A 24990-nucleotide genomic window follows, 5' to 3' on the forward strand; every position below is an offset into this window, starting at 1 on the left:
ACAAAACCTATTGGCTGGATTTGTCTCTGAGTGTGTGTACCTCATTTATTGTCTTGTGTATGTACAACAAATGCTTAACACTACTCCTTGGATAAGCCTACTGCTCGACCACACTACCACAAAATAGAGCATTAGTATTATCTCTTTTACCACTATTTTACCTCTAAGGGGAACCCTTGGACTCTGTGCATGCTATTCCTTACTTTGAAATAGCACATACAGAGCCAACTTCCTACACACAGGCAATAAATGAGGAACACACACTCAGAGACAAATCCAGGCCAATAGGTTTTGTTATAGAAAAATATATTTTCTTAGTTTATTTTAAGAACCACAGGTTCAAATTCTACATGTAATATCTCATTTGAAAGGTATTGCAGGTAAGTACTTTAGGAACTTTGAATAGTCACAGTAGCATATATACTTTTTACATAAAACACAATAAGCTGTTTTAAAAGTGGACACACTGCAATTTTCACAGTTCCTGGGGGAGGTAAAGTAATGTTAGTTTTTGCAGGTAAGTAAACCACCTACTGGGTTAAGATTGGGGTCCAAGGTAGCCCACCGTTGGGGGTTCAGAGCAACCCCAAAGTCACCACACCAGCAGCTCAGGGCCGGTCAGGTGCAGAGTTCAAAGTGGTGCCCAAAACGCATAGGCTTCAATGGAGAGAAGGGGGTGCCCCGGTTCCAGTCTGCCAGCAGGTAAGTACCCGCGTCTTCGGAGGGCAGACCAGGGGGGTTTTGTAGGGCACCGGTGGGGACACAAGTCCACACAGAAAGTACACCCTCAGCAGCGCGGGGGCGGCCGGGTGCAGTGTGTAAACAAGCGTCGGGTTTCCAATGGGAGTCAATGGGAGACCAAGGGGTCTCTTCAGCGGTGCAGGCAGGCAAGGGGGGGGCTCCTCGGGGTAGCCACCACCTGGGCAAGGGAGAGGGCCTCCTGGGGGTCACTCCTGCACTGAAGTTCCGATCCTTCAGGGGCTGGGGGCTGCGGGTGCAGGGTCTTTTCCAGCCGTCGGGATTTTAGAGTCAGGCAGTCGCGGTCAGGGGGAGCCTGGGGATTCCCTCTGCAGGCGTCGCTGTGGGGGCTCAGGGGGGACAACTTTGGTTACTCACGGTCTTGGAGTCGCTGGAGGGTCCTCCCTGAGGTGTTGGTTCTCCACCAGTCGAGTCGGGGTCGCCGGGTGCAGTGTTGCAAGTCTCACGCTTCTTGCGGGGATTGCAGGGGTCTTTAAATCTGCTCCTCTGTAACAAAGTTGCAGTCTTTTTGGAGCAGGTCCGCTGTCCTCGGGAGTTTCTAGTCTTTCTTGAAGCAGGGCAGTCCTCTAAGGATTCAAAGGTCGCTGGTCCTGGGGAAAGCGTCGCTGGAGCAGGGTTCTTTAGAAGGCAGGAGACAGGCCGGTAGGACTGGGGCCAAAGCAGTTGGTGTCTTCTTTTCTTCTTCTGCAGGGGTCTTTCAGCTCAGCAGTCCTCTTCTTCTTGTAGTTTCAGGAATCTAAATTCTTAGGTTCAGGGAAGCCCTTAAATACTAAATTTAAGGGCGTGTTTAGGTCTGGGGGGTTAGTAGCCAATGGCTACTAGCCCTGAGGGTGGGAACACCCTCTTTGTGCCTCCTCCCAAGGGGAGGGGGTCACATTCCTATCCCTATTGGGGGGAATCCTCCATCTGAAAGATGGAGGATTGCTAAAAGTTAGAGTCACTTCAGCTCAGGACACCTTAGGGGCTGTCCTGACTGGCCAGTGACGACTCCTTGTTATTCTCATTATCTCCTCCGGCCTTGCCGCCATAAGTGGGGCTGTGACCGGAGGGGTCGGGCAACTCCACTAGCTGGAGTGCCCTGTGGTGCTGGAACAAAGGGGGTAAGCCTTTGAGGCTCACCACCAGGTGTTACAGCTCCTGCCTGGGGGAGGTGTTAGCATCTCCACCCAGTGCAGGCTTTGTTACAGGCCACAGAGTGACAAAGGCACTCTCCCCATGTGGCCAGCAACATGTCTCGAGTGTGGCAGGCTGCTAGAACCAGTCAGCCTACACGGGTAGTTGGATTAGGTTTCAGGGGGCACCTCTAAGGTGCCCTCTGGGGTGTATTTTACAATAAAATGTACACTGGCATCAGTGTGCATTTATTGTGCTGAGAAGTTTGATACCAAACTTCCCAGTTTTCAGTGTAGCCATTATGGTGCTGTGGAGTCCATGTTTGACAGACTACCAGACCATATACTCTTATGGCTACCCTGCACTTACAATGTCTAAGGTTTGGCTTAGACACTGTAGGGGCACAGTGCTCATGCACTGGTGCCCTCACCTATGGTATAGTGCACCCTGCCTTAGGGCTGTAAGGCCTACTAGAGGGGTGACTTATCTATACTGCATAGGCAGTGTGAGGTTGGCATGGCACCCAGAGGGGAGTGCCATGTCGACTTACTCATTTTGTTCTCACCAGCACACACAAGCTGGCAAGCAGTGTGTCTGTGCTGAGTGAGGGGTCCCCAGGGTGGCATAAGATATGCTGCAGCCCTTAGAGACCTTCCCTGGCATCAGGGCCCTTGGTACCAGGGGTACCAGTTACAAGGGACTTACCTGGATGCTGGGGTGTGCCAATTGTGGAATCAAAAGTACAGGTTAGGGAAAGAACACTGGTTGCTGGGGCCTGGTTAGCAGGCCTCAGCACACTTTCAATTGAAAACATAGCATCAGCAAAGGCAAAAAGTCAGGGGGTAACCATGCCAAGAAGGCATTTCCTTACAGACAGCTTCCTCTTTGTTTTTGAAGGAGGAGAGGCAATCTTTCCTGTGTCTTTTTGAATCTGTATTTTCTGTTGTTTATGGTCCATGACTTCAAGAATGGGCCTAATGTCTGCTGATTCCTCTGTAAATAGAAAATATTTGCTTCCTATAGTTGTGCGCTCCAAAAGATTGGTGATGGGGCTGCTTTAATGTGGACTCTGAAGCAGATGGGAGTTTTTTCGGCTCCGAGGAGAAGGTTGGCTGTTCCGGCTCAGGTGGTATGCAAACGTTTAGATTCCTAAGTGGAAGCCTCTGCCTTGTGACTCGATCCCGAAACGGGCGTGGTAGCCTGTTCGGTCAAACACATTTTGGTCTTTTTAAGCACCGAACCAGAGGGCCAGTCATCGAGATGTAACTTTCGGGCTCGACCATGGCCAGTAAGCAGTGGTGGAACCAAGACCTTTTGTGTTGACATTTTGTGATGTATTTGGTGATGGGAAGGGGCTGGCTTACTCACGTACTGCGCCGCAGGAATAACTTGGTTGTCCCCATCTGAGACACGGTCGGAATCAGAGACTGGAAACTTTTGTTCAGTTGACTTCGATGCCATCTCCAGCCGACGCGCTCTTCAATCCAGCAGTGTCTTCTTGGAGCGGAAGGATCGGCACATCTTGCAGGTTTCTTTCTTGTTGGCCGGAGGGGAGGTTACACACAGAGTGCTGGTCGGTGTAGAGGAACTTAGCAAGGCACAGAGGACAGAATCGAAACTGAGTCTGATCCATGCACCTTTGACACAGAAGGCCCGAGAAGGGCGTCTAATCGATCCAGACACTACAATCGGATTGAGCGTAGTATGGAGAAACACGTTTGAAAGCTATACCGACGTTTGATGGAGAAGTTCAGATAGTACTGAACCGAGATCTACCGGAGCGAGCAGGAACACGTCCGAATCAGACAATGGAAAGAAAAACTAACAAAGGACTCGATACCCATGTGCACTTTCACCGAGAGGAGTCACCACTTGATCTCGTGACTCAAAAAAGCCGCTTCGAAGATAAACAACTTTTAACACTCCGAGCCCAACTCTAGATTGCGGCCTTAAGCAAAACATGTGTATCTGCAGCTACACATGCCATTGAACATTATATATATATATATATATATATATATATATATATATATACACACACACACACACACACACACACACACACATACATATATACATACATATACACACACACACATATATATATATATATATACATACACACACACGTTGGTTGCAAGCCCTAATGTGCAACACTGTGACGCACTCCTGAACACTGAGCTATTCTGTTCCTGCCCTAGGCATGCCCAATCTGCCTTTTTTTTTAAAAAAAAATCCTACCCTTCGTGTGCCTATCCTATTAAAACCCTCCTGCAGCTGTGCTCCACTCAATATTGACCTATCCTGTCCCTCCTCATGTGTGCTCCTTTCCAGGCTGCTTTACCATCCCTTTCACATTTGTTCTCTAATCTGCCACTGCCCTATTCCATTCCTCCCCACTCCTAGGCAATCTATCTTCAATATATCTCCTCCATCACCATTTAAACACTGGTCTATCTCTTCCCTACTCTTCAAGTGTGCATCCAATCAAACCAGTCCCATTTCATTGCTCACTGTGCATGCTCCATTTGACCTACTTTCCATCCCTCACACATGTGTGAATACAGTTATCCAGTTTGTCCACCCTGTGTTTCATATCTCATTCTCATATATATTCTACGCTGGACCTATATTCAACTCCCTCCCCCCCTTCATTCAACATTTGAAACTGGTACCATTCCAACATGTTCTGAATGGTCTATCAATCCTGTACTATTCCATTCCTTACCTGCACACGGTTTCAAATGGGTGCTATTCCGTTTAGGTGCTCCATTAAAATTGTATTATTCTGACCCTCACAAACAAAAAATAATCTCAATCCATTACTGTACCATACCCTTTTGCAGCTGTACTCGATCTTAATCAATTCTACTGCACTGCTCCTTTTCTCCATTATACACCCTGGGTAAATTTGTCCTGAGAGATCATCAGTTTGCACTTCGTGTCTGTCGCCATAAGAATTAATTCACAGTTCAGTGGCAGCGGATAGCAATCAGAGCTTAATTTATTGTAACGTCAAACTCATTAAATAACTTACCTCTTCATTGAGGCTGAGGGCACGGAGAAGGGAGTCTAAATCGTCAAACTCAGCATAACCAAAACCCTTCAATCGCTCAGGGTTGCTAGGCTCCCGCGGCAAACGTACTGCACTGATCTGCACATAAAAATGGAGAAAGAAAAAGCAGTCTAAAATTCCTGGTTTCAGTAAAGCAGAATACACTGCATTTCATCCAACACTTATAAACCCAGGCCCATCCTGCAGTCATCTTGTAGATATCACGTCTGCTACATTATCTGCAATAGTTTTTATTTTTTTCTATTTTTATTTTTTTAATTTTTTTAATGAAGCAGCTATTTTAGGTAGACGAGTCCGGACTGCACAGTACGTGTTAGTAAAGAGCCACCCTCGCCCCAAGAAGCTGCATGTGCTTTACCAATAGCAATCTGAAATGCAGAAAACACCTACTTGATTTACATGTGAATTGTAGCAGTCATGTCTTTATCCTGGGCTCACTGGGCAGGATGGGCATTATAATGCGTACATCCAGGAAGAGTGCCAGCCCAAGATCGGACACTGACATTTTCACATTGGATTCAAGAGTCTACACAGGTGTAACAATTCAGAACAAGCATTTGTGATGCAATAGGTCTCGCATTTGCTGAGCTATTGGCTTTGCAAATGCATAACTGGACTTTTCTTGCCACATAACTTGGTTAAGCCTGCTGCATAATTTGGCCACTCTGCCACAAAATTCCAGTGGCCCTGCATATAAATAACTAAAGCACTTCCATTTACCTTCTTCCTCTGTCTTCAACAAAAAATTAAAATATTGCCATTTATTATATTTTTAAAATACACCCACCCACCCAAAACCTAGTGTGGGGACCCAGAGATGAAACCCTGCATGCTTGCACCTTTATAACCACACACGGCATTGCTTGAGAATTTAGCTGTCATCAGTGTGAGATCAGACAAGTGTATATTGAAGAGGAGAGGGTTTTGAAGGGAATGATTATTTGGGTACTGCATGGCTGCCAAGTTTCTTATGTGTGACATCACCATGGTGTAAGTGTGCTCCTATGTGACACTGCATGCCTTCAGTGTGACAGAGTGAAACTTAATTGCAATTACAACCATGCAGAAAAATCCCTGAAAAGAAATTAGAAATTGCCCTACATATGAAGCACTAAAAGTAGGTGATTCTTTTTCCAAATTAACTTGCATTGAGGCAGTGCTGCTCTCTGTTGAAATACTGCCATATTTAAAAACTGCCATATTTAAAAGGTACGTGTCTGCAGAGAGCAGGGACTACCCACCATCGGCCCCTTAAAAGAGTACACAGTGTCCGAGATTAAACCATGACCGCCATTAATCTTTTTTGACCCCTTATCTTAAAGCGTGGCACTGGGCAGGGCCGATTCTAGGATTGTACGGTAAATAAGCAAATGCCTATGCAATAAAGAGATGGACTTGATGGTCAGGATAGCACTCCGTAGAGCTAGAATAGACTACCAGCACACTGGAGTCATTTATGACCTAATGAAGAAGTACATTTTAACGTTTAGTCAGTTAATTATATTTTATCAGCAAAGCCCAGTCATCACAGCGCTTTATAAAAGGATAGAAAGCGCATGTGGGAGAGCAGTAGTAGCCGTTGGTGACGGAGGGAAAAAAATACTGTGCTGGAAGGGCTTAGCTATCATCAGAACACTTAGTCATGAAAAGCAGCCGTACTTGGGAGGGGGGTGGGGAGCTAGGAGACAATTTTCTTACAGAAACACACATTTGATACTGCAGAAAAATAATATTTCCAAGTACGGTGCCCGACAGTAGAATAACGCAATATTGATGAGAAACGACCTGTGAAATGGTGCTATTTAGCCAATCTGTTTGGAAATGTGATAACTAAAAGTAAAGGTTAGAGTCAGATTAAACAACAATAGTCTTGGTGGTGAAACAGACCCCTAATCCTTGCTTGCCTTAAAATCGTACATGCAATGCCCACTCAGCACAATAGCCGATCTCTTTACTCCATTTTCCAGGCCTGCTTTTGGCTTCTAGTCCAACCATGGCTGGCCCTTTAAGAAACCGTTATTTAATGGAAAACAGCAACTATATGCCTGTGGTTTTGGGTGCAAATTCTTTATAACGATGTCTGAAACACAGTTGAAACTACAACCGATGAGTCAACGGAGTTGATCTCGGGTCAAGGTGACTTCAAAACGATGTGGACCGATAGAAAAACTTTGTTCGGATGCAACACCTACCACAGGCGCAGCAGGAGCAGCGGCCCCGGGGTTCTGAGGGGCCCAATCAACCCTGATAATTGCAGTATTTTAGACTTAAGTCACAAAGCAATTAGACTGAGGGGCAAAGAGCAAGAATTGACCACTAGCAAGCAGGGATTTATAAAGGGATACTGAAACAAATGAAAAAGCAGAGAGCCCACAAAGTAAGTATATACTATACAAAGTATATGCAAGAGATCTTGAATGCTCGACCTAAAAAAAAAAAAAAAAAAAAAAAAAAAGTTGCGTCTGCTGCTCCACAAACCTGAGAGTAGCCAAAGGACACCTCATCCAAGGCACAGGAATGGACCACTGGTTAGTAGTAACTATGCACCTTTTTTAACTGACCATGCCATGCTGAATCTTAGGAAGTTAGGGGGGCTCAGCAGCAGACAAAGTCAACTGCCTTACTCACCTGCTCTATATTTTTTTAATTAATTTTGCTGGCAAACAGACGTGAGAAAGAGATTCTGATTAGGTAAGTTAGTTTCGGTTACCTAAAAGGTGCCATCAAAGAAAAACCTTAAACTCCTCAGCAGCCACTTAACTACGAATCAAGACACAAAATAGCTGGTATCCGCTATAAAGTGGGATTTGCGATGACAAACAAACCACAAGCTTAGGCCTTTTTATTTTATGCATATATGGCACCCTATGAAGGTATGAGTTGTGATTTGCACAGCACAAACCTTTAAAGGGAGTAGAGTAAATTACATGGTGTGCTGGGAGGCGATACAAGAAGATGCACATCAAGTGGGAATTACACCAGTACATTGCAATTCACATTTTTAGGCACGATTTAATTATTTTAAAGAATGCTGCAATACATTTTTTCTACTAGAATTCAAATGTTAGAAAAAGATGAAAACTATGTCCCTTACAAGTGAGTTCTCAGCACTATTGGATGTTCACCACACCTGTCCCTGCAGCTAGGATCATAGAGCTTCTGAACTACAACCTCACAATATATACTGTTCATGTCGAGATTTCATAGTCACACTACACCCAATATTTACATAGTTTATTCATCACTTCATATTTTACAAGATTAATTAACTTTTTTTCAAGAACGTTAAGCAAGGGACACCAAGCAGAGGGGGGGAAAATGTTTTCAAGCATTGAAAGAATATGATCAAAAGTGAAGCCTCCCACCCGAAGTGAGTTACAAATATTTTGAGTAAATCAACCAGAAATGCCACTTTCTTCTCCCTACTATGCACGTAGGGTAGAAGAGTACACCAGCTCCCTCCCCACAGCCACAGGATACAAAGAAAGCAACTATCTCACATACTCACATTCAGCCCATGGAAAAATTTTAATATAGACTCTTCGCACACATCATAGGGGAGGTTTCCAAGGAAAGCGGTGAAAGGAGGAGATTTAGGGAGTCTGCTTCTATCCACATCCGGTTCACGAGCAGCGCGAGGTGCAGTAGGCAGGATAGAGCGATCAATCGCAGGTGTCCGATAAGCATCATCGTCGTTACTATGCCAAGTGGTAGAAACTAGAGCAGACAAGTACCAATGTTAAGATAAACAGAGAAACTGCTTAATGAAGCACAGTATGACAGTCAAATTTAACTTTCTAATTAAGCCACACAATTTACATTCCTCTGTTCATCACTTGATCTGCAGGTAGTTCTGTGCCCTGAACTGATCTTTGTATGGAAGTTCATAAAAACTAAGTTAGACTCACTGCTAATTTAGAACAAAGCTCCTAAAGATTAACCCTAGTGGTACACCTTACTGAAAGGCCACAGTGAGGGAAAAAAAAAAAAAAAGAGCTTGAGCACATGGATTCCATGGACAAATCCTTCTAATTAGATTCCTTTACAGAATATTAAGAGACCATTCAACATCCTGTTTAACTATTTTATTCAAAGAGCACTAGATACGTGTAAACCTTCAAACTAGTGCCTAATGCAAGACTACAGGAAAAGTCAAAGCTTCAGAGAAACTTACCATCTCCTTCCAAATCATCTGTCTCATCAGCCCAGCTGACAGGCTTGGAAGAGTAGCTGCTGCCACCCCCACGATCATAACTGCTACCTCCACGGTCATAGCCGCCACGATCAAAGCTGCTTCCGCCACGATCAAAGCTGCTTCCGCCACGATCAAAGCTGCTTCCGCCACGATCAAAGCTGCTTCCGCCACGATCAAAGCTGCTTCCGCCACGATCAAAGCTGCTTCCGCCACGATCAAAGCTGCTTCCGCCACGATCGTGGCCCCCGATGCCTCCTCCACCACTGCTGCCACCAGTGGTATCATCTGCCAAGAAGTCAGTGAGGGTCAGGGTCTTTCCCTTCTTACCTTTCTTCTTAGCTGTGAAGAAGAAATACAAGTCAGTGCAACAATCTAAACGCCAAACAACAACACAAAAAAAAGTCAAGAGTGCATCAGCTAATGAGACCCACAATACCATTGTAGGGTAGGTTAAATGTTTATTTTCCGAAGTTCACCATTCACAATGAGGTCATCATATGCTAACACAAAAGGACTAACAAAAATGAGTTGAATAAAATACCAGTCTGGACATAACCATATGGAAAGAAATAAATGAGGGAGGAAATCATGTAAAAGATTTTCAGCATTTTCAAATTTTCATATATAGTGAGCATTTCAAAGCTTCTGTTGGGGGGGAGGAAGGGGCAGATCATCACAGAAACGCCAGTTTTATGGATTTTCTTCAACATTTAGGATCCTAATAGGACAGAACGTGACAATTCATGTGTTCGACATCCACTCAAATTGAGGCAAGGCAGAGTCAGATCCCTAAAAGTGTTGTAGAGAAATAACCTTGAAGTGCCAGAGGAGGAAATCACAGAAAAACCAAAGTGAAACTGATCACTGCTGGATCCTGAAAACTACAAGAGGGAAAAAGTAAAAGGTGATGACAGGACACAACTTACAAGTAGAGGCTGTCAGCAGCAGCACCACTAAAATCTTAATCCAATGTTTTAGTGACTAGCTACTAGACAAGCAGCCTTTGTGACTGCTGCATTTTTCAGATGACCTGAGGAATGTGTATGAAAGAGAAAAATGTATGCAAATATCCTTGACCAGTTCATCCATTGTGCATTGCCCAGGGACTGTGGGCGAGAGTACCTGGAGGTGATACATTGAGATCTTACATTCAAGTGTGTTGCAGACAGCTTGACTGGGACATGATACATCATTCCAAGTATTTCTGCAGCACTTGGGGATGTCACTCCTATTCGTGGGTCTGTAGATGACTCCAGCTGAGATCTGCAAGCTTGGTGCATAACCCCGACAGGTGTTTTACCAGTAGATTAATTTAATGGGTTATGGTCCAAAGTCAGATCTCTTATGATAAAATGGAGCAGTGAACTGAACATGTTACATCTTTGTTCTCTATTTAGTACATTACTGTCATATTGTTTGCAGAAATTAGTACAATTCTGCAACAATTTTGAGGCAAGAATGCCTTGATGGCTGCTTTAATCTCCAGCAGTTCTAATCCGTTGATGCGGAGGTAACCTTGCTACAATTGTCAACTGACCCTGAACTACTACAAATGCATCGGTGTCTATGGTCACTAGAAACTGAGGGTTGAGAACCAGCCTTACCAGTAACAAATTGTCTGCTTTCTGCCCTTGTTGTTTTTGCTGAACACTGGACTTTACCAACTCTAGACCCTCCCAGTCGCTTGTGACCACTGTATGGACAGACATTCTTGAAGCAGATGCATGTGTAACCTGGCTTTTGGTACTAAGATAATGCATTATTATGCCATCATATCAAACAGTTTCATAACCGTCCTCCCTCTCAGAGGCTTCAACAACTGGTAAAAGAGGAAGCAGCCCTTGGAAGGTCTCTTCTCTCTCTAAACTAGGATAGACATTTAAAGTAATTCTATTTAGTGCAGTCTCTTGGTTGCCTTAAATTTGCTGGAAATTTATGTTTGATTTTGTTCTTTATTTCACATTGACGGTGACCCTTAATTGGTGTAGGAACGGCTTATTTTTTTTGTCAGCAAGACACTGGTCTCAACTCTTTCCCTTTACCCGCCAGTCATTCAGGTAAAGAAAAACGCGGATGTGATGCACTGCCACAAGAGCTAGACATTTAGTCAACTCCCTTAGAGTGGGTAGAACTTTTTTTTTTATTGATAATGTATCCATTTTCTGAAAATCTTGAATACTGCTTGTGAACAGTATAGATTGCAAGGTGGCATATGCATTATGCATCCTTGAGGTCCAGAGCTACCACGTAGTCTCCTTGTCAGAGAAGAGGAATAATGTCTGGCAGGGTCGTAACCTTGAAATGGTTAGACAAAACATATGGATTTAGCGCTCTGAGATCTAGAATTGGGCCCAAGTATACACCTTTCTTTGGAATGAGCAAGTATAGCAAGTACACTCATTTGCCTCGTTCTTTGTCAGATACAGCTCCTATAGCTCATTTCTAGAGCAGCACCTGATCTTCATTAAGCACCTGTTTGCAATGTTTTAGATTCATACTATACCATCATCGTGGAGGTTTACTGGGTTTGTCTTATGTAAGAATTTGAGGCAATATCCTTGGACAATGATTGAAAGTACCAACTAACCTCTAGTCATACTTTGTCACAGAGACAAGTAAAACCCCAGTCTTCTCTCAAGAGGTGTTGGAGGAAAAGATGGACAGTGTTTGGTGGCAGTACTGTTTTTGCCTCATGCATTTAGTTTCTTCTGTCATCACAAAATCCACCGCTATTTGGTACTATGATTGTTTTTGCTGCTGACTCTTAAGAGGACTGGTGAAGAGGCTGATACTGTGGTCTTGCATAACCAGGGGTTGCTTTGACCCTTCCACGAGCTTATGGACATCAAAAACCAAAATGAAAGGTAAACCAATGAGGCCCAAACACGCTGAGGCAGGCATGCTGTTTGGGGGAGGATCAGTGTTTATCCACCACAAGGCAGTATCTTTAACATTAATAGCACATTAAAAAATTTGCATTTAATATTGTTCCCTTTGTCACAATTCTGCAGTAGTCATTTTACGGTAGGATTCAGGGCGATTCGATGGATTCTAATCATCATCCCAGTGGTCTCTGTTATAGCCCACAAGCAAGGCCACAGAGTTACTAATGCGCCACTGTACAGCAGTCACCATCACAATTATCTTGCCTACGGTATCTATTTTCCTACTGTCCTTGTCAGGAGGAGGTACATCACTCCAGCCCTCCTTCAGTGCCCACAGTCTTGTAGTATGCACCACAAACAAATCAGTTGGCACGTCTTTCAATAAAGACGGTCTTTGTGCAACAGGTCTGAATTCCTTTTCAGTCTTTATGGTCATTACAACAGATCGAACTGGGTCTTTGAAATTGTCGTGTGTGTGTCTGTCTGTCTTTTTGGAGAATGTTTCCATTATTTAGCCCTCCACCTCTTCCACCTCCAGATGACTAGCACCTTGTAGTGAGCAGCCAGTCTGTCAATGACAAAGTTATATGCTAATGTGTAGTTTGGAGGTAAAGCTTTAACTGAATAAGACTTAAGTGATGCATCCTCTTGCTTGTGTATTCTATAATCATCCCATAGAAATCCTGACAGTATGGGGCATCTAACGCCCGATTTCCAATATGTATATCAGGTGTTATATCGGTTACTGATCTGAGTCTTCTTGCTATGACTTGGAAGGTGGTGGGATGGGCAAGGCAACATCTGGCCTTTTCTTCTTAGGAATTGGTAAGTCCTTGAAAGGAAATGCCTCCTTGGCATGGTTACCCCCTGACTTTTTGCCTTTGCTGATGCTAAGTTTTGATTTGAAAGTGTGCGGAGGCCTGCTAACCAGGCCCCAGCACCAGTGTTCTTTCCCTAACCTGTACTTTTGTTTTCACAATTGGCACACCCTGGCATCCAGGTAAGTCCCTTGTAACTGGTACCCCTGGTACCAAGGGCCCTGATGCCAGGGAAGGTCTCTAAGGGCTGTAGCATATCTTATGCCACCCTGGGAACCCCTCACTCAGCACAGACACACTGCTTGCCAGCTTGTGTGTGCTGGTGAGGACAAAACGAGTAAGTCGACATGGCACTCCCCTCCATGTGCCATGCCAACCTCACACTGCCTATGCAGTATAGATAAGTCACCCCTCTAGCAGGCCTTACAGCCCTAAGGCAGGGTGCACTATACCATAGGTGAGGGCACCAGTGCATGAGCACTGTGCCCCTACAGTGTCTAAGCAAAACCTTAGACATTGTAAGTGCAGGGTAGCCATAAGAGTATATGGTCTGGGAGTCTGTCAAACACGAACTCCACAGCACCATAATAGCTACACTGAAAACTGGGAAGTTTGGTATCAAACTTCTCAGCACAATAAGTGCACAATGATGCCAGTGTACATTTTATTGTAACATACACCCCAGAGGGCACCTTAGAGGTGCCCCCTGAAACCTTAACCAACTACCTGTGTAGGCTGACTGGTTTTAGCAGCCTGCCACACTCAAGACATGTTGCTGGCCACATGGGGAGAGTGCCTTTGTCACTCTGTGGCTAGTAAAGCCTGTACTGGGTGGAGATGCTTATCACCTCCCCCTTGCAGGACTGTAACACCTATCGGTGACCTCAAAGGCTCACCCCCTTTGTTACAGCACCACAGGGCATTCCAGCTAGTGGAGTTGCCCGCCCCCTCCGGCCACGGCCCCACTTTTGGCAGCAAGGCCGGAGGAGATAATGAGAAAAACAAGGAGGAGTCACTGACCAGTCAGGACAGCCCCTAAGGCAACCTGAGCTGAAGTGACTCTGACTTTTAGGAATCCTCCATCTTGCAGATGGGAGGATCCCCCCCAACAGGGATAGGAATGTGACCCCCCTCCCCTTGGGAGGAGGCACAAAGAGGGTGTAGCCACCCTCAGGGCTAGTAGCCATTGGCTGCGGCCCTCCATGACCTAAACACACCCCTAAATTCTGTATTTAGGGGCTCCCCTGAACCTAGGAACTCAGATTCCTGCAACCTAAGAAGAGGACTGCTAAGCTAAAAAATCCTGCAGAGAAGACGGAGACACCAACTGCTTTGACCCCAGCTCTACCGGCCTGTCTCCCCACTTCTAAAGACACTGCTCCAGCGACGCTCTCCCCAGGACCAGCGACCTCTGAATCCTCAGAGGACTGACCTGCTCTAGAAGGACCAAGAACTCCAGAGGACAGCGGCCTGTTCACCCAAGACTGCAACTTTGTTACAAAGGAGCAACTTTGAAACAACTTGCGTTTCCCGCCGGAAGCGTGAGACTTGCTACTCTGCACCCGACGCCCCCGGCTCAACTCTGGAGAACAAACACTTCAGGGAGGACTCCCCGGCGACTGCGAGACCGTGAGTAGCCAGAGTTGCCCCCCCTGAGCCCCCACAGCGACGCCTGCAGAGGGAATCCCGAGGCTCCCCCTGACCACGACTGCCTGTTCCTCAGATCCCGACGCCTGGAAAAGACTCTGCACCCGCAGCCCCCAGGACCTGAAGGATCCGAACTCCAGTGCAGGAGTGACCCCCCCAGGAGGCCCTCTCCCTTCCCCAGGTGGTGGCTACCCCAAGGAGCCCCCCCCCCCCCTTGCCTGCATCGCTGAAGAGACCCCTTGGTCTCCCATTGATTTCTATTGCTAACCCGACGCTTGTTTGCACACTGCACCGAGCCGCCCGTGCTGCTGACGGTGTATTTTCTGTGCTAACTTGTGTCCCCCCCGGTGCCCTACAAAACCCCCCTGGTCTGCCCTCCGAAGACGCAGGTACTTACCTGCTGGCAGACTGGAACCGGGGCACCCCCTTCTCCATTGAAGCCTATGCGTTTTGGGCACCACTTTGACTTCTGCATCTACCGGCCCTGAAATGCTGGTGTGGTAACTTTGGGGTTGCTCTGAACCCCCAACGGTGGGCTACCTTGGACCCAAACTTGAACACCGTAGGTGGTTTACTTACCTACAACAATTAACAAATACTTACCTCCCCCAGGAACTGTTGAAAATTGCACTGTCTAGTTTTAAAATAGCTATATGTGATTTATTTGAAAAGTATATATGCTATTGTGATTATTCAAAGTTCCTAAAGTACTTATCGGCAATACCTTTCATTTGAAGTATTGCATGTAAAATTTGAACCTGTGGTTCTTAAAAATAAATTAAGAAAATATATTTTTCTATACAAAAACCTATTGGCCTGGAATTGTCTCTGAGTGTGTGTTCCTCATTTATTGCTTGTGTGTGTACAACAAATGCTTAACACTACTCCTTTGATAAGCCTACTGCTCGACCACACTACCACAAAATAGAGCATTAGTTTGATCTCTTTTTGCCACTATCTTACCTCTAAGGGGAACCCATGGACTCTGTGCATACTATTCCTTACTTTGAAATAGTGCATACAGAGCCAACTTCCTACAGTCCTTAATTACTCTGACACTGCCTCCTCAAAAGTGGGGCTCCTGTTCTTTGGAGAACCTTCAATGGCAGAAGATGTCAGTGCCCACTCTGGATATACGCACATTGTGCATTACCTAGGGCCAGGTGGCTCAGTGTGTTCCAAAGTTATTGTAGGCAAAGACGCTCCACTACCTTAACCAGATAAACCTGTTCAAATCAAGCATGAGTACCAGACTAAGGAGTCACTGAACCTGAAGTAGACTATTTAAAGGGCACGTACAACTAAGGATGTGATTAGAGAATACTTTCCAGGTCACTAACCAATGGAAGCTGGTTAGTAAGCAACAATGAGCCAGCACCTGCCTAAATTTCCTATATTCCTTATTTTAGTTCCACAGTCATTAGAATTTCTTTAGTTGTTCAACTCTTACATTCTTAGGATCTATATTTTTACTACTGCATAGAGGTAGAATGAAATGCTTTCTCTTGTTAAGGAGAAACCACTGGCTGAACAATCTGTTAAAGTGATACCGTCTTGCATCCCAAGTTTCTAAACCCACTCCACCTTCCTAAGGTAAGCCTTTGATTACTCTACTTACTCACCTAATGGCAAAGAGCTGAAAAGGTGTACTTTGTTATGTATGTCCTCGGTGCAACAGTCCTCAGGACACCATTGGTAACCACATCAGTCACCTCAATTGTGTCCCAGAAACTGTGTCAGGGGCAAAGGAATTAATTCTCACAGGACCCAATGTACTATCCTACGATGAAACACTGGTTTAAATTGCAATTATTCCACGTTATAAAAAGTCATCTTGTGCTGCAAACAAAAATACCACCAACATGCTTCACACCAAACCCTAGTTAAGCAGGGGATATTAAAAACTGCTGTACAGTGTTCACTGAACACACCACTGACCAACCGAACCCTTTTTCTAAGGGCCAAAAACAATTTCACACCACCTCTGGTACACAATGAACCACGCACAGTGTTCTGAGAAACCTTCAAAACAATCAATTTTCTCAACAGATGCCTAGTAAGACAGTTAGCACAATGCTTTGAGCCTCTTCAACACATTACAATATCCAACCTCAAAGCAACAGACAAACCACCAATACATTTAAATAGGAGGAGCAAGAAAGTGCACAGAGACAAAAACAAAAAAGTAGAGCAGAGGGGCGCAGAGTGAAACAGTAGTGCAAAGTGAAACAGAAGAGTAGCGCAGACAAGAGTAGTTCAGAGAGAAGTAGAAGTAGTGTAGAGTGGGGGCCCAGAGAGAGTAGAGCAGCGTAGAGAGACTAGAGCAAAAGGGCGGCCCAGAGTAGGGTAGTGCACAGCGAAACAGCAGAGTGGGCGGCATGAAGAGACAAGAGCGGGCCAGAGTACAGCTGTCCGGGGTGAAGCAGCCTGGGAGTAGAGTGCTGGAACGTGCATAGGCGTAGAGTGGAGTGGAATACAGTGCAGTGGCCTGGAGTGGTGCAGAATAGAATGGAGTACAGTAAATTGGAGTATGCATGGTGCTGTAGCACACTCCCATTACAGGCAACACATCTTCAATTGAAATGACTATCACGTTTGCAGAGTTTTACTGACAGAAGTATGCAGCACAATGTGCGAAACTGTCACCACCTAGTGTACTGATTTATTTTTTATTCATCGTCTAAAATATTTGTTTCCATCACACTGCAGAATTAACAAAAAATGCGCTTCATTTGTCCTTCCCTAATCTGTATATGTGCTGAAACATCTGCACCACTCATTTCGAAATATTCTGTGTGCTACAAAAAAATAATTGTACAGTCTTCCATCAAGCAAGCCCCAGCAGTCCAGCACACCCCCAGCAGTCAGCAGGATTGTCAGAAATCCTCTCACTCTGAAGTCAGAGAAAGAAAATTAAACACCACTCTCCCTCGGAAGACAGAGCCTGGCATTTGACTGCTGTCTTTAAATGCACAGCAAATGTGACAAGATAAGGCAGGAAGGCTGTGAACTTGCCTTTCCTAAAGTTAAAGGCATGGTTTTTCAGGCAAGCATAGACTAGAGAATGGCAGTCTAAGGATTTTATGGTGTGTGAATCCCCAGCGCAGGGACACTGAATGGAGTAGCCAAGCGCTTTATAAGATTCTAACAAATAAAAAATAAGAAGAACAAGACTTAAAGGGCCTGTTTACAGAAATCGAGCAGTGGTGGAAGGATACAATGAATAGAATATGGGCTATCGAAGTGATGAACTCAAACTGGACATCCTAACACAAATAAAGATTGCAAACTGAAAGCAAGAATATGTGATAAGGCACAAAGCCAAAAGGTAAGCAATGAATGGAATGCATCTGAATGTCTCCAAGATGTCATTAGCAAACGACATCTGTGCTGTCCGCTAGGCTTCCGCCTAACCAAACATTCACACAGTCCATACGTCTCGCTTACGTGAGAGCTACTGGCTTTGCCAATGTCTTTTAGCCAAGCTATGGAGCAGCCATATATATATATATATATATATATATATATATATATATATATATATATATATATATATATATATATATATATATATATACACACATACATACATACATACATACTTTTTTTTTTCCTTTACTTTCCCACGTCATAGTGCCTTTTTAATAACTGTATCTGAGATTCTTCTACCAAGTACAAAGTGTAAGATTCGCACAAGCACAAGAATCTGAATGTGAGTTACTCGGAAAACAAATTGTATTGTGTGATTTTCAAAAACAGGGTGTGAGAGGAACGCAGGGGTCAGGCATAAAAAGCAGGGTGGGTGAAATGCTCACAAATGCATTGTGTGTGAGATGTACAAAGACATGAGGAGCCTATGGGGGGGGAATAGAGGGAAAGAGAACCAAGATGATCATCTCACCCTCTTCTATTTGTGTGGTTTAGATGGATCGGTGTCAAAAACAGACGCTTCAAACATGAAAAGTTCATGCACAGGACGTAGATCTTTTAGAGAAAAGAACCGCTTGTGGTCTGGTATTGTGAATCCAAAATGCGAGAGTAGCACCCATTTAAATGTAAACGACAAAGTAAAGAAATGTATTCTGATGTACCACTGCTATCTAGATGTGCAACACCCATGAGTTACCCAGTTTGCAGTTAGTTATATTATTGAAGATATTTCCACAGCGCAGTGAGCAACAAAGCGCAGAGGTGGTAAAAAAACATCCAATGTCTTACTTTCCTTACAGCATACCTACAATGTTAAAAAATATATCAGGGGTGCATAAATGCGGTGTGAGGCTTGCAAGCCATCAAGGGTCTGACCAGTTGCATATCCTTCTCAAAGCAAGGAACTGTAACACCTGGCGGTGAGCCTCAAAGGCTCACCCCTTTTGTTACAGCGCCCCAGGGCATACCAGCCAGTGGAGATGCCCACCTCTCAGGCCACTGCCCCCACTTTTGGCTGCAAGGTCGGAGGAAATAATGAGAAAAACAAGGAGGGGTCACCCACCAGTCAGGACAGCCCCTAAGGTGTCCTGAGCTGAGGTGACCCCTGCCTTTAGAAATCCTGCATCTGGACATTGGAGGATTCCCCCAATAGGATTAGGGATGTGCCCCCCCCTGCCCTACCCTCAGGGAGGAGGCACAAAGACGGTGTAGCCACACTCCAGGACAGTAGCCCTTGGCTACTGCCCCCCAGACCTAAACACACCCCTAAATTTAGTATTTAGGGGCACCCAAGAACCCAGGAAATCAGATTCCTGCAACCTGAAAGCCCTGCAGAGATGACAGAAGACAACTGCTTTGGCCCCAGTCCTACCGGCCTGTCTCCTGAGAGGAAGAAAACTGCAACAACAATGCATCCGACAGGGACCAGCGACCTCTGGAGCCTCAAAGGACTGCCCTGAACCAAAGGACCAATAAATTTCCGTGAGCAGAGGCTCTGCTCAACAACAAGCAACAACTTTGCAACTTTCTTGCAACTACTAAAGACTTCACTCTTCACGCCGGAAGTGTGAGACTTCACCCTCTGCACCCGATGCCCCCGGCGACTGCGACCTTGTGAGTAGCCTGAGACGACTCCCCTGGATCCCCACGGCGATGCATGCAGAGAATCCAGAGGCTCCCCCTGACCACGACTGCATGTAACACGGAATTCGACACCTGGACCAAGCACTGCACCCGCAGCCCCCAGGACCAGAAGGAACCGAACCACAGTGCAGGAGTGACCCCCGCCAGTGGGCACTCTGCCTAGCCCAGTTGGTGGCTGGCCTGAGAAGCCCCCCTGTGCCCTGCCTGCAATGCTAGAGTGACCCCCGGGTCCCTCCATTGAATCCATAAAAATCCCAACGTCCGCTTTGCACACTGCACCCGGCCGCCCCTGTGCCGCTAAGGGTATGGTTTGTGTGCCTACTTATGTCCCCCACAGTGCTCTACAAACCTCCCCCCAACCTCCCCGGTCTGCCCTCCAAAGACACAGGTACTTACTTACCTTTAGGCAGACTGGAAACGGAGCACCCCTGTTCTTCATAGGTGCCTGTGCGTTTTGGGCACCTCTTTGACCTCTGCACCTGACCGACCCGAGCTGCTGGTGTGGTAACTTTGGGGTTGCCTTGCACCCCCAACGGTGGGCTGCCTATACCCAGGAACTGAGACTTGTAAGTGTCTTACTTACCTGACAAACTAACCATTGCTTACCTCCCCCAGGAACTGTTGATTTTTGCAGTGTGTCCACTTTTAAAATAGCTTGCCATTTTTACTAAAACTGTGTATTCAATTGCTCGAATTCAAAGTTCCTAACTTACCTGTGTAGAGTGCCTTGCATTTTATGTATTTACTTCAAATCTTGAACTTGTGGTTCTAAAAATAAAGAAAATATATTTTTCTATATAAAAACCTATTGGCCTGGAGTAAGTCTTTGAGTGTGTGTTCCTCATTTATTTTCTGTGTGTGTACAACAAATGCTTAACACTACCCTCTGATAAGCCTACTGCTCGACCAGAGTACCACAAAGTATAGCATTAGAATTATCTAATTTTGCCACTATCTTACCTCTAAGGGGAACCCTTGGACTCTGCACACTATCTCTTACTTCGATATAGTATGTACAGAGCCAACTTCCTACAACGTTGTTGTGCTTTGGAAACAAATGTACGCAAACCAGTTTCAGCACAAGCACAGTGTCACTCACCAGGCCTCTGGCATGCATGTTTATGGCTAGAGCTGCTAGCAGCAGGGAACCAGATTTGAATCTTGGCATCGGCTCAACACCATGTGATTGTGGGCAAATCTCAATCTCCCCGTGCCTGAAAAAATAATGTGATGTGACATTGTGGTGTAACTGGTGGCGCTCGCAGAAAGCGCTCCAATAACTTTGGGTCGATTTTGCAGTGATGACTACCTTTAAAACATTTCCTTGCATCAGGCATAGGTGAAAGAGGCCAATAAAAATATTTTTCTTTAAAAAAACTTTGACAAGCTACTAAAGCATTAGAACACACAACGTATACTGGGGCTGGGGGATAAGGAGATGGAGTCAGGTGGCGGAGATGAAAAAAATAGTATCTGAATCAGACCGCAATCAGCGGATGGACAATGATAAAGGGAAAAAAAAAAAAAAAATGATTCAGGGTGTCACGTGTGGGACACACTGCCTATTCAGAAGGTAGCAAATAACAGTGATAATGATAGCAATAAATTGTAAGTAATGGGCGGGCTAGAAGCCCCTTTTAGAGATTTTTAAATAAACAGATTGTCACCATAGCGACAGTGCATGCACACTGCCTGTAGGCGAGACCTAAAGAGGATCTTTTTTCCTGTGACAGCACCAGATCAGTGACCCTCACAACCAGCAAACACACACAATATTACCCCCAATGCATTCAAGGACCCTCTTGCTGACCCCTTTTATGAGGGAGTTGAAGGTCTATCATTAGGGTGGTCTAGCTTCAACAGATGAAATGGCATATCTAAATAAAATACTGAGAGCATTTTAAAGCACTTCTAGCTCACCCACATCCCAAACCACCCAGGTGCTGAAAGCCAAGAACATTCAAGCATTCTTATGGAAATACTTCCACAGATAGTAAGCGGGACAACGCCCTCCGCGTGACTCCTCTGAAATTTTATCAGACAGAGACAGACAGACGAAATGGATGCAAGAGTTGATGCACTCAAAGTGGAGGGACAGAATGTACACAGGTTGAAACAAACAGTGAAAAGTTAGCAAGGCTAAGGGGAGGCGATGTGCTGCACCTAATAGATAAACATGTAGCTGCACCTGCAGCAGGAGACAGCATTCGTGAAGGAGAAATGGATATAACAATGTAACGTCAACAATGGGTAATATATAATTTCAGACTTACGAGTTTGTTTCTTACATCATGCCCTGAAGAAAGACTAGTGCTCTATGTAACATTTACAATTTAGTGGAGGGGGCCATTCCATTAGGGGGAAAGCTCGGCGCCATATAAGACATCCAATAGTGAGAGGCAGGCCTCTCCTCCGACATGAAGAAAAAGCAACTGTCTGAAACAGACACTGTTGCCAAGCATTACTCATCTATCTGGATACGAGGCACACAAACTGTATGGGAGTACAATTATGCATGCAAAGGTACTTTCTACATTCTGCACCTTGAAACTATATAGCTGGTGCCCCAACAGTGAAAAGCCACACAATGCACCTGCACACAAAAACGTTGAATCTCATCATTCTCACCAAACCAGCGTGTGCAGAATAATCTCAACATACATTTGAGAATTCTTCCCTGGACACCTAACTAGTTGATCAGTCCAAAGAACCAGTTTCAAAAAAAGAATCCGGTAGTGTCAAAGAAGCCTAACAATTCTAGTTGTCTGTCAGAGCTCGAAAGGCAGACTCCAAATATACACTGCCAAAAAAACAAGCAGCCGACACATGCAGGTCTTAGCAACAGGCAGCCTCTGAGAGGCTCCACATTTGGTAAACATGCCAGGAAGGGAACTAACTCAAGAGTTAAAAACGCAAACACATTATCTGTCAGATGGGCAGATAAAAGCAAAAGTTTGCATCAGGTGAGCAGCAAGTACTCGCCACCCTCCCCTCCGCATGTAGAAGACCAAGGTTGTGTTTGATCAAACTAGTTCAAATATAGTAAGATTTGCAATATTTTTAGCTGTCGGTGCTTGCGCTGACCCTGGGCTCCGCGAACACTCAATCATGCGAGTGAAAGAAACAAAAACCTCACAGGCACACTGCTGGCTGTGCAGAAGCAAAACAGTAATCTGGCAGTTAGGCTTTTTAGGAATGCTGCAACTAAAAGGCACAAAACCTCATCAGATCATCAAAAAGCCGTTTTAAAAGCTCAGGGATGTGGAATTCCTATCGCCTGACGCCCAGGACATCTTGTTTGGGGTCAAGGGCAACACGTTTTTATGTTTACTTTGTCCTTGGGACAAGTAGGCCCAACCCCCTGCAGCACAAACCCTTTGGCTGCCTGTTTACAGAGTGGAAAACTGTGCAGTTGAGGTAATGTGTTTCCAAAAGATAATGCTGTTCGAACTTGTATTTATGGTTCATTTTTTGAAAGCCTTCATTATTAGGGTGCGTGCTGTAAATAAATGTTTTAAGGTCACACTTCACTACTGACGTATATGCAAATGAAGTGTCATTTAGTAAAATGTGTTGATGCATGCTAGTATTTCCCAAAAATATTTCTAATGGAAAATCAGTGTAACCATTTTCAACACGATTATGGGAAGCATGAAAATGAACAAACACTGACAAAGCCAACTGATCTGACATATTTTTATAAGTCTTTTAGTTTCATCAATGCGTGTCTTGTTTTGACATGGCTTTTGTAACACTTTATTGTTGTGGGAGCTACCAGGCCCTCAACATTGTAACAAACATTGGCAAAACCCCCCCAAAAAGTTTTTGAACTCTTAAAGCACACGCTGCCACCAGCGGCATAACAAAGGCCCCGCAGCCGCCCTCCAGGGGGCCCCTTCAGCACAGCACCTGCCCTGAGTGAGTCTGGAGAGGGGGCTCCTCCAGGTTCTTTGCAAAGGGGCACCCTCCAGTTTCGTTACGTCACTGATTGCCACTGTAGTTCCTGACACTGAACAAAACTACTTTGTGTGGCAATATGCTCCTTGTGGAAGAGCAGAATGCGATCACTCACAGTAAAGTCAGCCGAAAGAGAGAGAAATAGAAGTTTAATAAAAACAAAATGTCTTTGTTAACACCAGACCTAATTAGGGACCAAGACCCACATGTAGGTAGCTTTTTGCATGTCGCAAACATCGACTTTCGCTGTTTGCGACGTGCAAAAAGCACATTGCGATGCACAAACCCAGTTTTGCGATTCAGTAACCTGGTTACCGAATCACAAAACGGGTTTGCGACTCGCAATTAGTAAGGGGTGTTCCCTTCCTAATTGCAACTCGCAGAGCAATGTAGGATTGTTTTGTGACCGCGAACGCAAACCAATCGCAGTTTGCACCCATTTCAAATGGGTGCTAACACTTTCGCAAAAGGGAAGGGATCCCCATGGGACCCCTTCCCCATTGTGAATGTCACTGTAAACATTTTTTCAGAGCAGGCAGTGGTCCTGCGGACCACTGCCTGCTCTGAAAAAATGAAACGAAAACGTTTCATTTTTCGTTTTTGTTATGCATCTCGTTTTCCTTTAAGGAAAACGGGCTGCATTCCAAAAGAAAAACAAAAAAAAATGCTTTATTGAAAAGCAGTCACAGACATGGTGGTCTGCTGTCTCCAGCAGGCCACCATTCGCGAGGGGGTCGTAAATTGCGACCCACCTCATGATTATTCATGATGTGGGCATTTGCGAAGCCCTTGCGAATCACAGATGGTGTCAAGGACACCATCCTACATTCGGATTTGCGACTCGCAATTTGCAGGTCACAAATCTGAACCTACCTACTTGTGGCCCCAAATTCTTAAAGAAAGTCACAAAAGTGCACCCATGGTATATGTCGTACCCCTATAAAATATTTGTGAACTGTATTTTAGCATGGGTAAATACGATGTGTAGATTTGCTCATGTGAAAATCTATTGAGCATTTGCAAGTTCATTTTCCCTCCAGCCACTTTCTTCCCAACTCTGGAAGAAGTTCTAATTCTGTCATTGTCAGGAGTAAATGTCAAACCTTTCTTATTATGGGAAAATATTAGAGAGAAGCTGGTAAAAATCTTTACAACATGCAGGTTAGTAGGTTTGCAGACTCAAAGGCATTCCAGCCCTGGAACTATTGCTTACTGCTTCCTCCAGCCCCAGTATGCAGATCTGCAGAAAGGGGGCAAAATAAGGAAATTGCTACAGTAGGGATTGAAACTCCAAGTATTCAAGCCCTACTATGGTAGTAGTCCTGGCATAATCAGAGAGGCTATTAATTGCTGCCATAATTTGTCGCCACACTACATGGCACCAAAGGGACAAGTAGATCTTTTTACAGGACAAGTAGATTTGAGAAGCAACCTGTCCCCTGGACAAGTAGATATTTTAATAAATTC

At 44.9% G+C, this 24990-nt stretch overlaps 1 protein-coding gene across 6 annotated transcripts in view; it reads right to left on the bottom strand.

Annotated features, from left to right (window-relative positions):
• Positions 1-24990, bottom strand: part of EIF4B (eukaryotic translation initiation factor 4B) — a 520800-nt gene that overhangs the window by 466337 nt on the left and 29473 nt on the right. For all 6 annotated transcript variants that reach the window (XM_069230641.1, XM_069230644.1, XM_069230643.1 and 3 more), the window contains exons 2-4: positions 9123-9482; positions 8457-8665; positions 4910-5026 (exon numbers count right to left, since the gene is read on the bottom strand). In XM_069230641.1, the coding sequence (XP_069086742.1) occupies positions 4910-5026; positions 8457-8665; positions 9123-9482 (686 nt within the window). The remainder of the gene's footprint in view (positions 1-4909; positions 5027-8456; positions 8666-9122; positions 9483-24990) is intronic.

This window comes from Pleurodeles waltl, chromosome 4_2 (assembly GCF_031143425.1).
Source record: "Pleurodeles waltl isolate 20211129_DDA chromosome 4_2, aPleWal1.hap1.20221129, whole genome shotgun sequence".
NCBI classification, from domain to species: Eukaryota; Metazoa; Chordata; class Amphibia; order Caudata; family Salamandridae; genus Pleurodeles; species Pleurodeles waltl.